General features: G+C 42.4%; 1 protein-coding gene across 3 annotated transcripts; it reads right to left on the bottom strand.

Annotated features, from left to right (window-relative positions):
• Positions 1–8: 8 nt before the first annotated feature.
• abcf1 (ATP-binding cassette, sub-family F (GCN20), member 1) lies at positions 9–19,216 on the bottom strand. Of its 3 annotated transcripts, none has more exons than XM_070921243.1 (27): positions 19,068–19,216; positions 17,658–17,707; positions 17,456–17,533; positions 16,178–16,304; positions 16,054–16,085; positions 15,493–15,612; positions 15,292–15,342; positions 14,945–15,034; positions 13,312–13,372; positions 13,159–13,232; positions 12,955–13,050; positions 12,429–12,551; positions 12,195–12,295; positions 9,720–9,805; positions 9,470–9,609; positions 9,048–9,196; positions 8,872–8,955; positions 7,587–7,711; positions 7,061–7,173; positions 5,937–6,111; positions 5,744–5,818; positions 2,830–2,900; positions 2,710–2,742; positions 1,679–1,847; positions 1,523–1,587; positions 1,365–1,437; positions 9–446 (listed from the first exon to the last, which is right to left on the bottom strand). In XM_070921243.1, exons 1-27 carry the CDS (start codon positions 19,126–19,128, stop codon positions 280–282), a joined length of 2,589 nt encoding a protein of 862 aa, XP_070777344.1. In that variant the 5' UTR covers positions 19,129–19,216; the 3' UTR covers positions 9–279. The 3 variants fall into 3 exon arrangements, with proteins under 3 accessions (XP_070777344.1, XP_070777343.1, XP_070777345.1); XM_070921242.1 differs by having other exon boundaries at positions 13,159–13,236; positions 13,316–13,372; XM_070921244.1 differs by having other exon boundaries at positions 13,159–13,236; positions 13,316–13,372; positions 16,178–16,298; positions 17,658–17,704.
• Positions 19,217–20,638: the final 1,422 nt, after the last annotated feature.

The following is a 20,638-nucleotide window of genomic DNA, read 5'->3' as shown; positions in this document are numbered from 1 at the left end:
CCATAAAACACATGAGAAACGGATTTATTTTATTATTTAGCTTTAGTAGATCTTGACCATAAGACATTTGACCTCCCTCTATATTTATAGAAATGAATAGTAGGATTAACACTCCAGTATCTGTCCAACTCCAACCTGTTAAAAGATGTTACAGTCCAGAAGAAAGGGAATAGATAACCCCCACCCCAACAAATCCAACGTTTTTTTGTTATCAGTGTTACTCTGCCGGCCCAGATGGTGCGCAGCGCGGTGGCGAGTCCCGATAGCGGCTCTGCGTGATCATGGGTTGACCTTGTTGACCATGGTCTCTCCCAGAGACTCCAGCACCTCGCGCTTGTAATCGTCAAAGTCTCCGTCGATCTGGTTGATCGAAAAGTCCTCCACTACCCACAGCTGGCACTGAGTCTCCGTGATGAGCCGAGCGTCGTGGCTCACAATGATCACGGCTGGACAAGAAGGGAAACTCATGTTAGTGCTGTGATAAAGACACAACACTAGTTGTCACAAGTCACTAGAGAAAATGTCAACGATGTCACTTAGAAACAGTATCAATTACATAGTTTGTCCACCAGAGAGCGCTGACAAGTTGATTTCTTTTTTTTTACACTCTTAAATGTCCCCACTCACCACATATCTTGGTCAAATCTTTAATAACCAAATTCAAGGGGTCTAATAAAAAATATTTAAGCAAGAAAGTAATATCTGACAATGTATTGTTTTTAGACTTTAACCTCACATTTTTATGGAAGGCCATGTGCCCAAATAACGTCTTAAGAGATTTCGTGTTTAGGCAACATCAAAACACGTGTTACCGTAGAGTTTGGTTGTATGTGAGAGTGACCGAGCAAGAGGCCGGACAAGAATGAATCTGGGACCGGCTTTTAGTCGTTGGCGAGACCTTCGTGAAATCAAAAAAAGGCCACAGGCCATTGATTTTTTAATATAAAAAAAAGTAATATCAGCTGGCATGCCATGTCTTGCTTGATGTTTGGCTGTGTTGGCAAAGTTAAAGTCCAAGTCGGGCCCTCCAAATCCAACTCCAGTTTGTCAACAAACGCACATGTACAGCTGTCCATGAGGGTGAACTGCATTTTGAAAACGCATAAAATACCAACTCTTGCATAATGTAGAAGTGTAGAAAATCTACCTGACGGGTCAACGTCTCAATTCGCTGTCGAGTTAACGCGACCAAGCTCTACGTTTTAATCTCGTCTAAAACACGAGATCTCTAAGACGTTATTTGTGCAAATAGCCTTCCATATGAAAGTGCCGAAACACGGGTATGACCCTTTGATTTGTAGCTCGTCAGTTGTGAATTCATTCCTTGCCGATGGACACCTGCACACCTGAACCACTCTTCTTACCTCCTTTGTATTCATTGATGGCCTCTGATAAGGCATCAATTGACTCAATATCCAAATTGTTGGTGGGTTCGTCCTATGAGAGAAAAAGAAGAAGAAGTCATTGAATTTATTCAGGCAAGTACATCAACAGTGTGGATACAAGGCTCAGTGGCCCTTACCAAGATCAGCACATCAGGCTGACGACAGGCCAGTTCAGCAAACACTACTCTGGCCTTCTGACCCCCTGTTGAGAGACGGAATCCAGACACACAATGTCAGGAAATGTGTCCTTTGTGACAGTTGACAGTAAACGTCTGACGGTTTCGCGTTCTTACCGGAAAGTTTGGAGATCTGAATGGTGTGGGCGTGGCTCTCGAGGCCAAAACGCCCCAGGCACTTCCTGCCGTCCTGGTAGGGAAGGTTGAAGTTCCTCATCAAGTACTCCGTGGCGGTCTCCTCCATGTTCAACTGATCAGCGTACTGCTGGTTGAAGAAGCCCACTTTCTGTAGGCAGACAAAACACACACTTACTTTTCATTCCAATGTTACAATTGGTAGCCTACTAATCCAGAGATCAGCCATCTCACTAGGTTCGGCCCCTTTTCTTCAATAAAGAGTAAAACATCTAGAGGCAGTTTAGGCAGACATTAGTACTGCCCTGCGAAATGGTTCTGCTCGAGGTTTCTGCCTCTTAAAAGGAAGTTTTTTTCCTCGCCGCTGTCGCCAAAGTGCTTGCTCGTGGTGGGAACTGTTGGGTCTCTGTAAATAACATTATAAAGAGTCGGCCTAGACCTGCTCTATTTGTAAAGTGTCATGAGATGACTGTTGACTGTGATTTATATAATTAAAAACTGAATTGAATATGCATCATCCATGTTAGCTGTGGCTCTCTGGATTGACTTCAGTGAGGGAGACTCCAATTGACAATTTCCTAATCCCCATTCTTGACCAATATATTCAAAATAATGAATTGAAATATACAAAACAATGTGACTGTTTCATGAATACTAGTTTCATCTGCTTGTGCCTGACAGGCTACGGGAATCTGCCCAAACAGTTCTGTAACCCAGTGGTTCCCAACCTTGGGGGGGAATAATGTTAGACCTTCATATTAAGGGTCACAAGGAAAAAAAAAAAAAAAGGTTGGGAACCACTGCTTTAACCCATGATTAGCTCTCAACTCTCAGGTCAAGCTAAGCCATGTTAACACATTAAAATGAAAAAACATTATGAAAGCCAGAAGCCTCTGGACCCCGTTTATGTATATATTTATGTATGTTTATGTATAGCTCACAGTGTGAGCGTATGATTAACACTGTACAGTTGTGTGTTTTAAGAGTCAAAACATAAACAGTAAGCTACTCACCAAGCGATGATTCTTCCTCATCTCCCCTTTAGTCTAAAAATAAATAAATAAATAAACATTCCGTTAACTTAGAACATATAATTTAGTAAAATTTAATATTTTGCATATCTACACACTTACAGGATTTAATTTCCCAGTGAGCAGCAGCAGCAGGGTACTCTTCCCAACACCATTGGGTCCAACTATACAAACTAGAGGAAGGAAGGGGGGGGAAAAAAAGTCTTATCAGAATTGAAATAAACTAGCGCCCAATCGGTATCAGCATATACGCTTGCCGGTATGAAAATTGTATATTTCCAGAATATAATGCAGTGAACAATGTTTGGGGTAACTCAGAAATGGTGTCATGGCGTAGTTTGTCCAGGAGAGTGTGCCCCAGGGACAAGAATTCTTAAAAACACATGCATGATGCAAAACAATTACCAACCATAAACCACCATGTTCTGAATAGACACATTACAAACACACAAAAAAAAAAAAAGCATAAAAACAGCAAACTTAACTAACTTCTTAGTCGCTACAATACTCCCGTCACAGCTGAGCAGACGGTGGGCGGAGTTAAGCAGTGTCTTCACAGTGAGTTCAGTTGCTCACTAGTTTGTGAAATATACTGTTGGGAAGTTAATAAACAATCACCCCATCATTTTCAATATAACTCCAATAAAACCCTGTCCCTGATGACGGTCATGTCATTCATGCTTATCACATATGTTTTGCTATGTTAGCGAGGTAGCTAGCCAGCTATAGTTTGTTGGTACAGTCAGTAACGTTAAGCATCAGAGATCTCTTCCCATTCGTTCTGCAGCTCAGCAGACGACGGTGGTGGTGGTGGTGGTTTAAGTTTGTTGAGTGTTGACTTCATGTTACGTTGTTGCAGGGCTGCTTGTGGTTCCTAGAGTCTCCAAAAACAGAACAGGAGCCAGAGCCTTCAGCTATCAAGCTCCTCTCCTGTGGAATCGGCTCCCAGTTTGGGTCCGGGAGGCAGACACACTCTCTACTTTTAAGAGTAGGCTTAAAACTTTGCTTTTTGATAACGCTTATAGTTAAGGGCTGGCTCAGGCCTGCCTGGACCAGCCCCCTAGTTATGCTGCTATAGGCCTACACTGCTGGGGGACTTCCCATGATGCACTGAGCTTTCCTCCTCTCCCTCCTCATCTTTGCACATTCATAACAGTCCAATGCATGTTACTAACTTTATTTCTTCCCCGGAGTTTCTTTGTGCTTTGTCGACTCGTAGGTCGCTGTGGATCGTGGTCCTGGTACGCCTGGGTGCTGCTGCCGCCATGGGCCTGCCTGACTCTCATCACTACAGTTATTATGTTTAGTCGTAGTTCTGTTACTATTAAAGCTGTTATTGCTATTATTAATCTCAGCTAATATTACAGCTATTTCATTTTACTGTTAGTGCTGCCATACATCTCTCTCTCTCTCTCTCTCTCTCTCTCTCTCTCTCTCTCTCTCTCTCTCTCTCTCTCTCTCTCTCTCTCTCTCTCTCTCTCTCTCTCTCTCTCTCTCTCTCTCTCTCTCTCTCTCTCTCTCTCTCTCTCTCTCTCTCTCTCTCTCTCTCTCTCTCTCTCTCTCTCCTTGCCACTGTCGCCAAAGTGCTTGCTCATGGTGGGAACTGTTGGGTCTCTGTAATAACATTATAAAGAGTCGGTCTAGACCTGCTCTATTTTGTAAAGTGTCATGAGATGACTTTGTTGTGATTTGGTGCTATATAAATAAAATTGAATTGAATTGAATTGAAATTGTTACCTAGCTGATGAGATGCTGGAAAGTAAATAAACAATGTGCCCATATTTTGTGACAACTGTCACGTCACTGATGTTTATCATACTTGTTTGCTACATTAGCCAGCTATCTAATCACGTAGCTACTTTCACACCTTGTCAGTTGAGTGGAAGCTAATGTGTGAGCATCTTAGCCCCATTCTGCCTGTACATTATAACATTAATAGGAGTATAAGGGTAAGGTTACATGTCTTCACACCACACTGTTTTGTTCAGGACCCACAGTTTGGTACACCCTTCAAACCGAACAATTCCAGTCGAATTGCATTTACAAAATTTTCAATTTTAAAAGTCTGGTTTCCCCACCGGATGCGTTGACAGTTTCCCCTGAACATTTATGGCAGAGGTGCTGTTCATCTCTTGACTCAGCAGCAGCGAACCATGAGTTCATGTTTGTGACCGTTATACATTAACAGTGAAATATTGCTGAAGATGAAGTGTTTTGATAAGCAAGAAAAAAAGAAGACGTTTCTGATTGGAGTTCAATCCATTGAGATAATGGTTCAGAACAAAGCTGTAGCATGAATCTCATAGCTAGCTTGATAGAGTAGAGAATTTTCAGACATCAGACGTTTTGCCATTGACTTCACTCATTACATCAAGCTTTTTTTATATATACTTAAATATAAAGATAAATTCATCATTAGTGATGATAAAGGGCCTGTGTCCACATTGCGTTTTTTTTCCCTGGTAGAAAACCGCTGGGAGCGTCGGTTTGGTTTCTATGACAAAACAATATCTTAACTCAAGTTAGGGGGTGTACCACACAGCTAACACCACGCTGACAACGTGTGGGGTGATAAAAGCACCCACGCTCACCAGCAACATTCAGTTTCCAGCCGATCTACACCTACAGATGGACTTTTCTGTCTCTGCCTCTCCAGAATAGAACATGCAATGCAAACTAGTTTTGGTTCCAGCTCAAATACATAATTATGTGTATAATATTCTGTATATATAAAGACATACGGATAGCGGAAGGGGAGGAGAATAGCAACTGAAATAGTTGCAAAGACTTATCCCAGGAGCCTACATCCGGTGAGCCAGACAAGCAACCCGACTACACCAACCACAACAATAAAAAGGGAGTTTGGAAGAATCTATCTAATCTAATCTATGATGCCATCTCCACCAACGCGCCAAGTACACAGGCAAATATGTGAACAGCGCCACTTGTGTTGCAGCTGTTTATCGCACACGTGTCGTGCTCTCGTTGTTATTTATGATAGAAGCAGCATACTTACTCCTAGAGTCCATGTCAATTCCAAAGTCCACGTTTTTGAAGAGAGGCTTCTGACTGCCGTAGTCGAAGTCAACACCTGTATAGGGGGGGAAACCATGGAGTCAAAATAATGCTACTGCTGCGCTACTGAAGCACTTTCCGTACAGTTCTGAAACAAACAAACAAACAAACAAACACCCTGCAGATGTTCTTACTGTGTAGTCCAAGTATGGGTGGTGAGAGGGGAGGTGGGTTGGGGAAGGTGAACTTGACGGTGTACTCTTTAGGCCTCTTCAGCAGCTCTGTGGCATCCTGGCTCTCCTCCTCCTGACCTCCCTTTTTCTTGCCTTTCTGCTGCTTTCTGGTCAGGGCCTCCTTCGTTTGCTTCTCCTGAGAGGGAACATTAAAAAGAAAAAAAACACTGGTGTCAACTCCAAAAACCAACATGAGACAATGGATGGATATATATATACTATATATCGAGGTGTGGCATACACCATAGCTTAGCTTGAGTCCAGAGTTTTAGGTTTTACATTTGCTAAAAGATATCACCAACAGCATCAACTGTGAGAGAGTGAGGAACTCAGTATGTTTTACAAGCATAAATACACGAATGCAGCTTATTCAGATGTGGTAACTGACGCCAACAGATGCATGCGAGTGCCTCCCTGTGAAAATATTAGCCTTCCCCGCGTTAATAAAGAGACAAAGAGAGTGACCTCCCGCACAGCATTGTAAAGGCAGCAGTTAAAAGCGTTCAGCTGAAGGCATCGAAACCATCAGCTTCGGCTACCTAAAGCTTCTTTTACTTGATGTTTTGGGCAGCCAGCGTTAGCAGGAGAGCTAGCAAGCTAATAATTTGACATGGATTGAGGTCACTTGGCAGATCGAAGACGTTCGTTTCTAGCGTGCAGCGGCGTGTACCGACTGTGTCAGAGGGTGTGTCCGTGTGTTTGTGTTCAGTTCGGCCTCTGCCTGAACTCACTCACCAGAGACTCCGTTTTTTTCTGTTATTTTCCTCCAGTCGCTCTCCCTCTCTGTATGCTTATGAAGTAAAAGTACATTTCCCCTCCAGTCAGCAGTCAACATGGACTAAGATAGACTAATTACATGCAACAGTGTAAGTTGAGTTTGAATGAAGTGTGTTTTACGGTGAGCTGCGAATTAAAATAAGTGCTTTTGTCAATGGAGTCTGGTGCCTTTGAGGAGAGCGATATAACGTCCGTTTGTAGTTAAGGGGAGGTGTGGCCGGCGCGTCTTTTGGTTTGAGAGATGCTGGTGCTCTAGTGCGACATCTAACATTAGTGGTTCTTTGTGGGGGGGGGGCAGCCATACTCACAGCCTGTTTGGTGGACTTGCCACCAGCCTTCAGGTCTTTGAGTTTCTTCTCCTGCTTGTCGTACTGTTTCTGCATTTCTTTCTGCTTCTGCACGTACATCTTCTTGAAGGTCACTGAAAATAAAAAGCACCAAGTAGCGTGAAGCAGGTCAGTTTTCAGCTGCGTCTTGCGCTGTCTAACTTTAACACACTAACCCAATCCTAGTTTTACACAAAAATCCTCCTATATTTATTTTATAACCACTCGGCTGCTATAATCTCCTGTTAATTCTCTGTATTTCAGTGCAGTAATTATTCAAAATGTATTCTATTCCAACTGGGAGAGAGCTACAAAAATATGTAATACAACTGCTAGGCAAATAGTGAATTTCAACACAGATGTGTACACAATCAAACGGCTCAAGCTATAGCTATAATAAAAAGTAAACAAACCTGACAAACCAAATGGAGTGAAAAAGATATTCTCAATGGGAATTCAATGTAATATTAAAACACAATACATATCCTCAATCTGTCAGGATACTTACAGTAGTTTCCTCTGTAATAGTAGAGTTTCTGGTTGTCTAAGTGGACAATATCTGTACACACTTCGTCGAGGAAGCTCTGGTCGTGGGAAACTATGAGAAGAGTCTTCTTCCAGCCTTGAAGGTAGCTGTAAGTGAAAAGGAGAACACACGAATCGGCACGGACAGTTGTTATAGAGATCAAATCACATGCCTTACTGACACTGCAGCCGTTAAGGCCAAGGAGATGGGAGCAGATCACTAAACAAGACAACAGACTTTGCCATTCTTAGATCCATGCTACTCGAGGAAGCGTAAAGTTTGACCCGACGGTGATCCAAGCGTGTTTCTCATATTTTGACCTGAGGGTGGTGCTAGAGGGAACATAACACAGTGGCCAATATACAGAGGGCCCGTCTACTGTATAACGCCAAAAGCACACAGCCTCAGTCTGTGCTGTTTGTTGTTGTCGTCGTAGTTACGACGGCTGTTGAAAGCAGCAAGGTAACACGTAGCTGTCCTCGTAGATGCCTTTGTTTAGTTTTTCATCGAAACGCACCTATTTGATTAGTCTCGTTTGAGGAAAGGTGTCACGTAGGCAGCTAACGCTCAGCCGCATTTTGAACGCTGCTTGTTTTGTCATTTGTTGTCAAGTCTGTTTGAGCAACAGAAACACTCGGGATTCCCTGGTCTTTTATGAAATATACAGTATCTTTTTGAAGGTAGGCAATGCTGCTTTTATAGAATTGGCTTATTTTCATTGATAATGGAAAATGAACGCCTACATTAAACAAATGTTAACTGTATCAGACTGCATCGTAACGCACTGAATCGTTCTCTATTAAAATGTATTGTCCCTGAATCGTATCGTAGCTAATATCTAGATATGTATCGGCTTGTCTTATAAGGGAGAGATGCACACTAAATACACAAATGCAGCTTATTTAGATGTGGTAACAGATGTTAGGTGTGCTGGCATCATCTGCATTAATTGTAGCCAAGCAGCATCCCCCATTCTCTGACGCTTGTATTATATCACTTTGCAGTTATAGAAAAAAGGATATAAAAACCAATATATCCTGAGTGAAAGATCAGTCTCACTCTGTCTCAAACTGGTAGGACATTGAAAGCCTTTTGATTTTCAAAGTCAAGAGTTCAACCAGATGTAACTCTGCTTGGCCAAGTTAACTTCCCTCATCCACAGACCAACGTTGGCTTAAATAACATTCCTTCCAATTCTTCATCCTAATTAAAATCTACCATTATTAAATACACAGTGATATGGTACAGGGAAAAAGCTGTTTTGTACTTATTGAGCCAGATGACGGCGTTAAGGTCCAGGTGGTTGGTGGGTTCGTCCAGCATCAGTAGAGTGGGTTCCATGAACAGAGCTCTGTGGATACAGAAGGTAAGAGTGAGTGAAAAAGAACTTCTAACAGGTTAATGTTGGACCAGTTCCATCCATGGTGGTTTGTAATGGTGTACCTGGCAAGGGAGACTCTCATTCTCCACCCTCCAGAGAACCTCTTGGTGGGTCTGTTCTGCATCTCGGGGGTAAATGACAAACCGGCCAGAATCCTTCTGGCCTTGGCCTCAGCGGCTGCAGCGCCAATTGCCCTCAGCTCCTCGTAGACCTGTCGAGGAGGAACAGTTTATCCAGATATCTAAACCACTTTTTTTCCCAAACTGAGGGTGAGTGCACCTGAAATGTCACTAATAATCCCTTCTTGCACAGAAAAACCTTTGTCAGCTTGGATACTGTTCTTGTGGGTTCGCCATGTTCTGTTGTGCAAGCTTTCAATCAATTAATTTTTATGGCAATCTAGCCAGTAAATGACAAAATACTTTACACACAGCAGTGTCACAAGTGGTCCTAACTAAACAAAGGTTACTGGTATTTGACTCGCCTTCTCCAGCCTCTCGGCCACATTGTCCTCTCCCTTCTCCAGGCGAGCCTGGAGCTGTCTCTCCTCCTCCAGAAGCTTCAGGCGGCGGGTGTCCGCCTTCAGCACCGCCTGCACCGCTGGTGTGTCATCGGCCACCACCTCTAACAAAAACAGGAGCAGCACGTGACGGTGTGAGATAGTCAGCGGGCGATGACGGCATGGACGGGGCAGAGAAATGATGGAGAGGGCACGTTCTGGACGGGTCACTTACCCTGTTCACACAGCAGCACGTCAATGTTGGGGGGAATACTGAGAGCTCTGTTGGCTATGTGTTTCAGTAATGTGGTCTTTCCTTTGCTGAAAGGTAAGACAAGAGAACACTGAATCAGTGATTATCAATGTATTGGCCAAGCAAGACATTGGCTACTATTACAAGCTATAGTAACCTTGCTACAGGTTATACCACAAGGAAACTTTGGCTTGAGGATTGTTATTTGTTAGTTATATGCAATAGGAAATACAGCTTATTTTGGTGAGAGAAAAAGCAAGCAGGTGAGAAAAGACTGAGCAGGGTTGGCGGTTCTCGCCAACGACTACATTAGAAGACATAACCCGTAGCCAAGCGTTGAAGTCGGGCATCGTCCAGCCTGCGCTACAAGTGTTCATGGACAACATCACAATAACCACTATGTCCCATGTCCAAACAAGATGGGTATTGGAAACCCTGTAAAACGTAGCCACTTGGGCGAGGATATCTTTCAAGGCCAGGACATCCAGGAGTAGGGTGGTCAAGAAGGACAAAGTTAAACAGCAAGTTCAGGGTGAGGTCATTCCATCCATTGAGGACAACCCCGATAAAGTGCCTGGGGAAGTGGCTTAACACATGCTGACAGATGGTGCCAATGTCACCAATGGTGTGAAGCAGACTGAAGAATGGCTGAAGGAGCTCCTACTGAGATGTGAGATGTGATCCCTCCAGCGTGTTCTGGGTCTGCCCTGGGGCCACCTACCAGTTGGATGTGCCCGGAAAACCTCCAAAAAGGAAGGCGCCCTGGAGGCACCCTGATCAGATGCCCAAACCAGTCTTTTCGGTCATTACCCAAACCTCATGACCATAAATGAGGGTTGGAATGTAGATCGAGTGGTAAATCGAATGCTTTGCCTTCCGGCTCAGCTCACTCTTCACCATGACGGTTCGATACAACGCCCACATTCCTGCTGATGCTGCACCAATCTGCCTGTCCATCTCACGCTCCATTTTACCCTCACTCGTGAACAAGACAGAGAGAGATACTTGAACTCCCCTCCTTCACTTGAGGCAGCAACTCCCTCCCAACCCAGAGGGAGCAATCCACCTTTTTCCGGGAGAGAACCACGGCCTCAGACTTGGAGGCACTGACTCTCATCCCGACCACTTTGCACTTGGCCGCAAAAAACCGCCCCAGTGCATGCTGTAGGTCACAGTCTGATGAAGCAATAGAACCACATCATCTGCAAAAGTTCTGAGGGCCCCAAACCAGACACTCTCCTCCCCCCGGCTGCACCTTGAGATCCATCATAGCATAACAATAGCTTACAACAGATATGGCTTTATATATTGACTTATGAGTAACAAGAGATGTCAGTATAGAAATGTCAAAAATATGTCTGAGGTCACTTAGACACAGTGTCTCCATTACGTCACACCTTGCTCACCAGAAAGCACGGACAGGTTTAATTTCAAACTGTTTAACAGAAACACAGAACATAAATGAATATTCGCAGAGATACTATCGTTCTCTTTTTTTAAACTTTCAAATATTTATAATCGGCCTAAAAAAATACAGCATGTGTCGACACAAAGTGACTCCTACAAGAACATCATCATGCTAATTGCACAAGTGTCTGAATATGGGCAGTAATAATAATTTTAATAGTAGAGATGTCTCAAGCTTATCCTCAGGATCGGTGAGGGAGCCCACCTGGGCATATTTTAATGGATAGGTGGGGGCTAATCTACTGTGTTTTGTCCACCTGAGCCTGTTAGTGTTGCAGCGCTGCTCTCCTGTGCAAGAGCCAGGCTCTACAGTGCTCTACTCAGCCAAAGATAATTTGTGCGGGAAGAAGCTCCATTCTGTAGCACTGCACAATCAGAGTGGACTTAGCGGATCTGTAGTTCCAACAATTTAAGATGATCAACCCAATAATATTTCTAGCTTCCGTATTTGGATCAAGTAGCTTGTGCAAATAAAGGCACGTCAGATTTAGTGGCTACAGCTGTTTTTAATCAACATTTAGGTAAATATATGATGTGTTATACAGTATATCAGTTTCTCTCCAAGTATAACGTTAAAGTCATATTGATAGACAATTTAAATCCAATGCTTTGGTCCGTCAGCTTAGTCCTGACAAAGGTCAAAGGTTACAAACATTGACAAAACAGAGTCTACAACTAGGTGAGTGCATGAGAGAGTTTGTAGGTTGATGTATAAAAGGTTTTTGGTATCATACTGTACTCATGATGTGTAGTCCAAGTATATGTAGACAGTGAATTTCACAACTGCCATGCCACGGTAACATGTAAAGTATGTTAGAAAGCATCTTCATCAGGTTCAGTGTGAGCCTATAAACTAATCCAACCTTGTTATGATGGTTACATATTCAGCACAAATAATCTGAGTAATGTCATCACGACTGGAAGTCTCTGTGCCTGTATTCATAGCCAGTAATTACAAAAATAAATAAATAAATAAATAAAGATATTTACCCATTTGGTCCAACCAAACCATATCTTCTTCCTGCCACAATCAGGAGGTCCGCATTGACGAAAAGCTCCTTGCCATGAGCAGATATGCTGAACCTCTCCAGCTAAAGGACACAAAACAGATCTTCGTGAACAGAGAATACAGACTTGTTTCTGCAGTACATGCAACAACTTTCACACTGTCAATTAAAGCACACTTTAAGCTATTCATTGAGAAGATTGTAAGAAGGATGTGACCTTGATATCAGAGGCGTTCTCCAGCATGGCCTGTCTGGAGGACATCTCAGCCTGGGAAACGGAGAAATCTCCCTCCAAAGCATTCTGAGCACGAACACTGGCCACCTGGCGCTCGTACTCCATCTGTAATGACACAGACCAACACAAACAGAGAAATGAGAACCCGCAAAATAACACTAGTCATATCATCAGGGTTATATCAGGTAGTTAACAAAGCTCCACCAGATCCACTGAAGACATTGTACCAGTGTGTCCCAACATGGGTGCCGCAGCACCCTGGGATGCCTTGAAGATGGTCGTAAGGCGCCACAAGATTTGTTTATTTCCACTTCATACTATACAGTTAATACGTTTAAAACGAGTAAAAAACAAGCTGATATTTAGATTGCCGACACTTTTATAGGGTTGCAACACAACAGTTTTCATTATTGATTCATCTGCTGATTATTGTTCTGATTAATTAATTATTCGTTTGACAAGAGCAGGTGTATATGATGAACACATTAACAGCATGGACAGCGATTACCAGTTTCTTTTTCTTCTTCTTCTCCTTTTTGCTAAGGTTAGCGAATGGGTCGTCGTCTTGCTGCTTGGCCTGCTCTGCGATGACATCCTCAGCGCTCTGATGGTTACAGCCAGAGGAAAGGAAGCGTTAACGCATTGATCCAAAGCAGAGAAGGCGAAAAAAAAAAAGAAAAAAAAGACACAGCTTCGTGTAGGGCAAACACACCATCATCATGTCACCACCGTCACTATCCTCCTCCTCATCTTCTTCCTCGCTATGTGACCGCACGGCAGGTTTTCCTTTCTGCAGGGAGTCAAATCACATCATGGTTACCGGGACGATAATGAAAAGAACAATGCCAAAGTCGGTGCGTATTACTTGCCTTGGGTGGCTCTTTCTTCCCCTTCTTTGGCTTCGCGTCCTCATCATTTTCTGGTGACTAAAAAAAAAATTTTTTTTTAAATGATCTAACCCTTCATCTAAACCCAGCTAAAACCTCAGACATTACAAATGCACGGATTTTTATAAAAAAGGTGTCTAGAGCAAAATCAACACACTTTCTTCTGTCAATAATTAAAGTGAAACTTTAAGTGAGTAAGTGAGGAAATACTGTAGGCCTACGTCGGCTTATTTTTATATGCCATACTGTCCGTGGACAGTCCGATCTGGCGGAAATTCATTACATTATGCACACAGACTGAGGTTAAAGCAGGTAGACAAGTAGAGCTAGAGTAGAGCTAGTTAGCCCTAGATTTATAATATAGTATTATATTATTATGATTATAAATCATATTAAATGTATTACGACAAATATCTTTTTTTGGGCCAACAACTACTACTATAGACCCTTTTAGTGCAGACATCATGATTCCGTCACAGTGTTAGCTGGAGGCAAACACGAATCACCTCAGAGTAGTCGGCGACATAACCTCCCGAAAATCATAATATCTTGTCATGCCAACCTCGTCAGAAATTGGAGAACTGTGAGGAATAGGTGATTTCTCTCGTTACGCTAACTCTTTTAGCGCATTAGCTAACTTTGTTAGCTAGTTGTACGGCCAGAGACAAAACTCTGTTAAAATCTTTGCATTTCAAGTCTTGTACATGACCATTCAAGGACGTAGTTAAAGGCGTGTAAAGATTTATACGCCCTCAGTTTCTTTTTACTGCACACGCTTGGTTTCTCTATCAGGTAGGTGTAGCGCTAAACGTCAGCCCATTCCACCGGAGGTAATCCTGTCAGGTCGTCCATCCACTGAGTGAGCGGGTTGGCTGATCTGGCCCCACTGGTTCATGTTAACTTGTATTTTCTTCAGCCATTATTTTTAAAAAAACACAAGCCAACAAAACATGCTAGCTAGCGTTAGCTAACGTGTTCAGGGAATTATTCTGCCTCCACCTAAGCTCCACCCACAAAAAAATGTCATAGTATTTACTAACAGAAGAGGGGTCTATAGAAAAACACGCAAGTGAGATTAGATTTATGCTTTAATGTTCATATTCTAAAACAGTATGCAAGAGAAAATAAATTGAGAATAAGGAATAACATCAACCAATGACTTTGACAAACTGCGAGTTTGGCTTGAACTGCTGAACCAAATTAAGATTAAGACAGATCTGGACCATTACCCTAAACTATAACATACAGGGTTAACGTTCTAGTCCTGAACAGGTATTTTTTGTAATGTAACCCCGCACAAACATATAGTTGGCAAATATGCTCCTTTCCTTTGGAAGCAACACTAAGTTACTGCTGTAAAGAAGGTCGCTATTAGCCAGGCATGCTAACATTTGTATCTTATGTTAAACGTTTATACTCGTGTTTTGGGACGACAAAAAAAAAATGGATGCCTAGTTACGGTCGCTAAGCTATGGTTGGACAGTCGCTGTTCGGGGGCTGGGTTTTAACCAACAGTCAATTCAGTTGTTAAAATCATGCTTAGACCGCACAGGGTCTGCTCAGCTTAACTTCGTGTATTTATAAAGATTTAGATGTTCCAACAGCACCTACCTTGGATTTGGCTTCTGCTGTCTTGGTCTTATTTGTAGTTTTCTCTTCACCAATATCTTTCTGTGCCTCGTCCTCCTCATCAGACGCAGCCTAACAATTTCAAAAACACACAAATCACTTCAAGCAAACGTTTGCTGCGTCTGTGAAACGTCTAGAGACTCAGACTGATTCAGTTATGGAAGAGATCTGTGAACTGTCAGGCAGAGGGAGACGAGAGTCTAACATGAGAATTCTCTATGCGACACCAATCTGTGTTGCAGTCATATTTAGTCCATGGATTAAATGAGTGGATGGAAAATGTGCAGGAAATGGATGGCATAGGAAAGAGAGATTTTCCCAGCACCCACCTTTGCCTTCTTGGGCTTCGATTTATCTTTTTTCTTGTTCTTCTCAACTTCCTGTATCAAAGACACGCAGACACAGATTTCAGCAAATCCCCCGAAGAAAAGGAAATTGTCACAGCTACGACTCCAGCTTGTTATCATTTCAGTTCAACATCCACTGATGAGATCAGTGAACGCCACACACTGTGAAATACAACACTGTACCTTTTTTGCTGGTTGATCTTCTTCATCCAAATCGGCGTCCTCATTCAAATCAGCGTCCTCATCCTCATCCTCATCCTCATCACTCTGGGCCTGGCTTAGAGCAGCAAAAATGTTCCCACCCTGAAGGACACCAGAAATGCTTTAACAGTGTCAACATGCGAAGACTCGGGAGGGAAGAGGTAGGCCTGTCACAATTATAAACACATTTTAAGCCAAGTCCATGAAACAATCGTGAATGCCATATTGCCATCACGTTTTACACCTTTTTAAAAGGTGTAAAACGGGCTCTAAAATAGGCTCTAATTCTAATATTTGCATAATGGTGGTGGATAGAAACACATGAATTTGCATTTTCTTTTGCAGATTTTCTGTAAATCTGGCCGTGTAAAACCTTGAATTATATTGTGGATTTTTTTTTTATCAAATGTTGTTGCTTCCAACTTTTTCCAACTAAAATAAATTCTAGTGTCTTTCTACGCGAGTTGAACCACTTTTTCGTTACACAAGTTCAGCCCACACAATAGTTTTAGAACAAGCTACTTAAAATAGCAAATGACAAACCTTATTCTTCTTTCCTTTGCTGGGGGCAATGGCTGTGGAGGGGAAAGGAAAGAACATTGAATGATGACACATGCACAAACGTGATAACTATTTCGTTGCGAGGATCAGTCTTGAAACATCAGACCTGGCTCATCTTCCTCGTCGCTTGCTTGCACCGAGAGCTTTTTCAGCTTCAACATGACATCCTCGTCGTCATCCTCATCTGCACCTGCACCTTTTCCTTTCCGCCGGTCTTTCTTCTTTTTCTGAGGCTGAAGAGAGAATAGTTTCAAATTGAAAAAGTCACAAGTAGACGGATCTAAGTCTTGAGGTTTGGGGAGAAGACATTTTAAAGGCCGATATTGACATTGTTGATCTGAAATGCACTGAGGCCCTGTTTGTACCTGGTATTAACTTGCGACCTGGGTGATCCGATCACGAGCGGGCAGCTCTACTACCAGGTGTGAATGCACTCAAGACGCATTGAAATACGATCGGTCGCACCCCATTTGAGGCTGGTCTCTCCACTTGTGATAGGATCACCCAGGACGCACGTTAACACCAGGTGTAAACAGGGCCTGAGTACCAATGCAAATACCTGACAATGACCGATAAATAAAAACACTATGCATCAGGGATGGCTGTGGCACTAAAAATTGAGACTGTGGCAATGACTGAATGAATGTAACGGAAATTAAGTTCACAATGGCACCGATAAAGAAAGAATGGCATTGCATTTAATGCGGATTGGTCACATCTGGCCATTAACCCTGATCCAACAGTAAGGGCTGTGATCAAAACATAACGTGATGAGTATGTTACTAACTACTATTGTTGTGTTATTGATATATTTTCTGGGCCATAGACTGTATATAACGATGGACGACATGACAGCTCCCTGACAGTGAAGCCAAAACGTCTCGATCACCCCCTGGTGGCTGGCCGCAGTATAGCTCATAAGTTCTGCCCCCTGCATGTTAGTTGATGGGGGAAAAAATCAAAGTATAAATACATTTTTCCCCAAAGATGGCGTCTGTCATTTTAGGTAGTTCTTATCACGCTGATGTTTGCTCAAGTGTTCATTTTTCTGATACGTTTGGTTTTAATTGCTATAAAAAGGGGGTGAAATGTCATGATTGACAGCTGAGATTGACTGTGGTGTGCTCGCCATTGGGTCGGTGCGGGTGTACGGGCGGGACCTCGACACCACTGCTCCACCCCTCTACTCTGCAGAACCTGGCTCCAAATGGCGTCACCAGCGCAAGACGGCAGCGGTCGTATCCGGGGAGAGTTTGGCTTCATTCTTGTACAGCGGGAGGAAGTGGAGACGCGTCGGCCACCTTTTATATACAGTCTATGCTCTGGGGCCAATAAACTGATGACTCCTTGTTAGTTAAAGACCTGGTTTCAATGTCAAGATTACCTGTTTTCCCTGTGTGTCTTTCACAGCCACCTCATCTACCTTTTCCGGTTTGGTTTCTGTGGAGAGTTCCTCAAAGAACTGGGGAAAGACATTCACAACAACAAACCCACTGAGATACACTGCACCACACAGATAAAACATCAGTGGGTGAAGCATTTTAAATACTTCGAAACTAAACAAATGAGCCATTGTAAGTACTCACGCTCTTTTTCCCCTTTTTATCTTTCTTCCCCTTTTTCACAGTTTTGTCTGCTGGAAGAAGAAGAAAAAAACCCAGGATGTTTTAATTTCACAAAAAACATCAGTGGGTCTTGGAAACATGACATGACATGCAGCACTGTCAGAATCAGAATCAGAAACTGTTTATTGCCAAGTAACATACATTACAAGGAATTTGCTGTGGTCTGAAGGTGCTATTGTTTTGATAACAAATAAGTAGAATATAAAAGCTAAAATAAGAATAAGAATAAAAATAAAAATAAGATAAGATAAATAACAACAGTGCAGTGACCAGAATAAAGTAAAGTGTCCAGATAAAGTGTCCAGTAGGGGGTGGGTGCGTTAATGTAACGCAGTGGGGACAGGGGTGATGTACGTTAATATAACGTATAGCTTGTGTTTGTGTTCTGGGGGGGGGGGGTCAGTGAGAGTTTGTCAGGTAATGGTAGACATTACCAGGTATTGCACTCTCCACCAACCATCATCGAAAATACACCAAATAAAGGGAATTCCACACACTTGGGACAATCTACGACAAGGGGCAGTGAAGCTGTTCCATTTGTCACCCGTCTGTATAAAGAGCCAGTGGTTCTCCACTGTTCACCCATTGGGGCTGTGAACACCCTCGAACACCCTTCACCTGAGAGTCAGCACTTCTGACCTCACAGTCGTCGTTCCATTTCTTTCGCTCTCTATCTGTTTAATGCAGTTAAAAGAAAGCCAAAGCTACAAAGTGACGAGTGGCAAACGTTATTGCACATGATGTCAATGCCTACAATAGCATTGCATCATCGTGAGTGGACAGGCGCGTCACGGCTACCCGAAACGTGCTTTGCTGCAGTCGTTCACTGTTCCATTTAAATGCGTTTATCGCTTCAAATGAGCTACGATGATGCGGGCATAGCCGCGTTTGGTAGCCAAATGAGCCCGGTGTAAGCGACGCACTGTTAACGCCAAACGTATTTGGAAATAACGTCAATTCAATATGATGTTTGTTTGTTTGTTTGTTTGTCCGTTGGTTCGCCTCTTCATGACACTTCTGCCATTTTAACGATTTTAAAACAGAATTTATGGCCCCATTTATGTAGCTATAACTTAGCTGATGACACATTTCCTTCAGTTGTGAAAGTTCAGATTTGCCTGAAATGAATGCCTTTGGGTGAATTGTCATAAATCCGAATTGATTAGAAGATACTTAAAAAAATCCTAAAATAGTTAAAGTCTCTCATGACAAGATGAACATCGTTGCGAACAAGCAGTTTAGAGAGAACATTTCATATTTTCAATGGAGTTTGGCACAACTGACACCTTATCCAGACTGCTGCTAGGTTAACGTTAGCTGTAACGCTAACGTTGCTGGCTAGCTTCTCACTAAGCATTAACGTTGTCTCACCGGCCGCCGGGGAGGCTTCATCGTCCACCCACTCTGCTTCTTCTTTCATTTTCTTAGGCATTTTGTTACTTCCACTGCGACTTTATAAAAATAGCGTAGCTGATACTGTGTCCTTTTCCTATCCAGTGAGGTTTATCAGACACACACACATATCATGCGGCCCAACGACGTGATAATTCACATGCCGGGTCACCAACAAGTTTCATTCTTCTTCTTCTACGGATTTTAATGGCGATTGGCAAACATCTGTCATGGTGCGTTACCGCCACCCACTGATCTGGAGTGTGGACGAATGCTCCACCCTTTCTCTGATACGTCTACAAAACACAAACAAAACAAATAAACAAAGCAGAAATAATTAAAGAAATAAATTCAAATAAAAAGTAATGATAATTCCATCCATTAGTAACACTTATTAACACAGAATATTTTAGAATATTACTGATAATTTTTTTTTTCAATCACTCAGTGCATTCTTTAAAACTTCTCTCTCTGAATCATAATTCAATAATACAATACAATAAAACATGGCCCACTGTTTCTTCCACACTCGACATTAAACTCAGGGGTGACTGCTGCTGCTGCTGCTGCTGTTGAACCCCCCCCCCCCCCCCAAGTTCATCTCTTATCAATTCAAGAAGGCTAAGCTCTATCTGGCTGTGGCAATAACCAAGGAGGTATAGCTGGCAGAGTAACTCCTATCCCGTGAACCCAATTCACTTGCCTTCTTCTTAACAACCCATCCAAAGCTCTTTGTTGGCCTTTTTCCATGTCCCCAGCATGGCTCAATAGCACTTACAGTAGGTTGGTTATTATGTCCTTGTAAATTAACCCAACATATCATCATAAATTGCTGACTCCTTAACTCCAATGGCATTTCCCCCCATTTCCACCTGCAACACCGGGACAGATGTTGGTTTAAAAGCCCCCACTACATATCCTTAATGCTTGTGTTTGTATTTCCTGAGGCCCAGAGGAAAAAAGGTTTTGCTTTTTTAATTTTTTTATGATAATTTAAGTATTGTGGTTGAAAGAAACATGTTGCAACAATTTTGTTTTCAAAAACATTGTTTCTTCATTTTTTATTGACTGTCCCTTGTAGTGGACATCGGGACTTGCTTAATATAGAATGTAATGATGTAATTTTATGATACTGAATTCATTTTTGAGTGGATTTCTTTTAAAAATCCTAAAAATTGACTGCATTCCCTCCGATTCCAAGTTGCTGGTCAGTGAACGTATTCTTGCCCTTATAAACATCAAAATCCAGTACCAGACCATTGGGACTGGCAAGGACAAATACTTTCAGTCCTGTGGGGTTAGGGTTCAATCTCAGAATCAGAATCAGAATCAGAATCAGAAACTGTTTATTGCCAAGTAACATACATTACAAGGAATTTGCTGTGGTCTGAAGGTGCTATTGTTTTGATAACAAATAAGTAGAATATAAAAGCTAAAATAAGAATAATAAAAATAAAAAAAAAAAAAAAAAAAAAAAAATAAGATAAGATAAATAACAACAGTGCAGTGACCAGAATAAAGTAAAGTGTCCAGATAAAGTGTCCAGTAGG

This window comes from Enoplosus armatus, chromosome 16, assembly GCF_043641665.1.
Source record: "Enoplosus armatus isolate fEnoArm2 chromosome 16, fEnoArm2.hap1, whole genome shotgun sequence".
NCBI lineage: Eukaryota > Metazoa > Chordata > Actinopteri > Centrarchiformes > Enoplosidae > Enoplosus > Enoplosus armatus.
The sequence above is the reverse complement of the archived record's forward strand: the minus strand, read 5'-3'. Positions and strand labels throughout refer to the sequence as shown.

Coding starts and splice junctions, on each gene's coding strand:
- abcf1 (XM_070921243.1), bottom strand. CDS start 19,128: ATGCCTAAGAAAATGAAAGAAGAAGCAGAGTGGGTGGACGATGAAGCC. Junction 9,197..9,469: donor TGGCCGAGAGGCTGGAGAAG/GCGAGTCAAATA, acceptor CCTCCTCGACAG/GTCTACGAGGAGCTGAGGGC. Junction 1,848..2,709: donor TGAGGAAGAATCATCGCTTG/GTGAGTAGCTTA, acceptor GTCTGCCTACAG/AAAGTGGGCTTCTTCAACCA.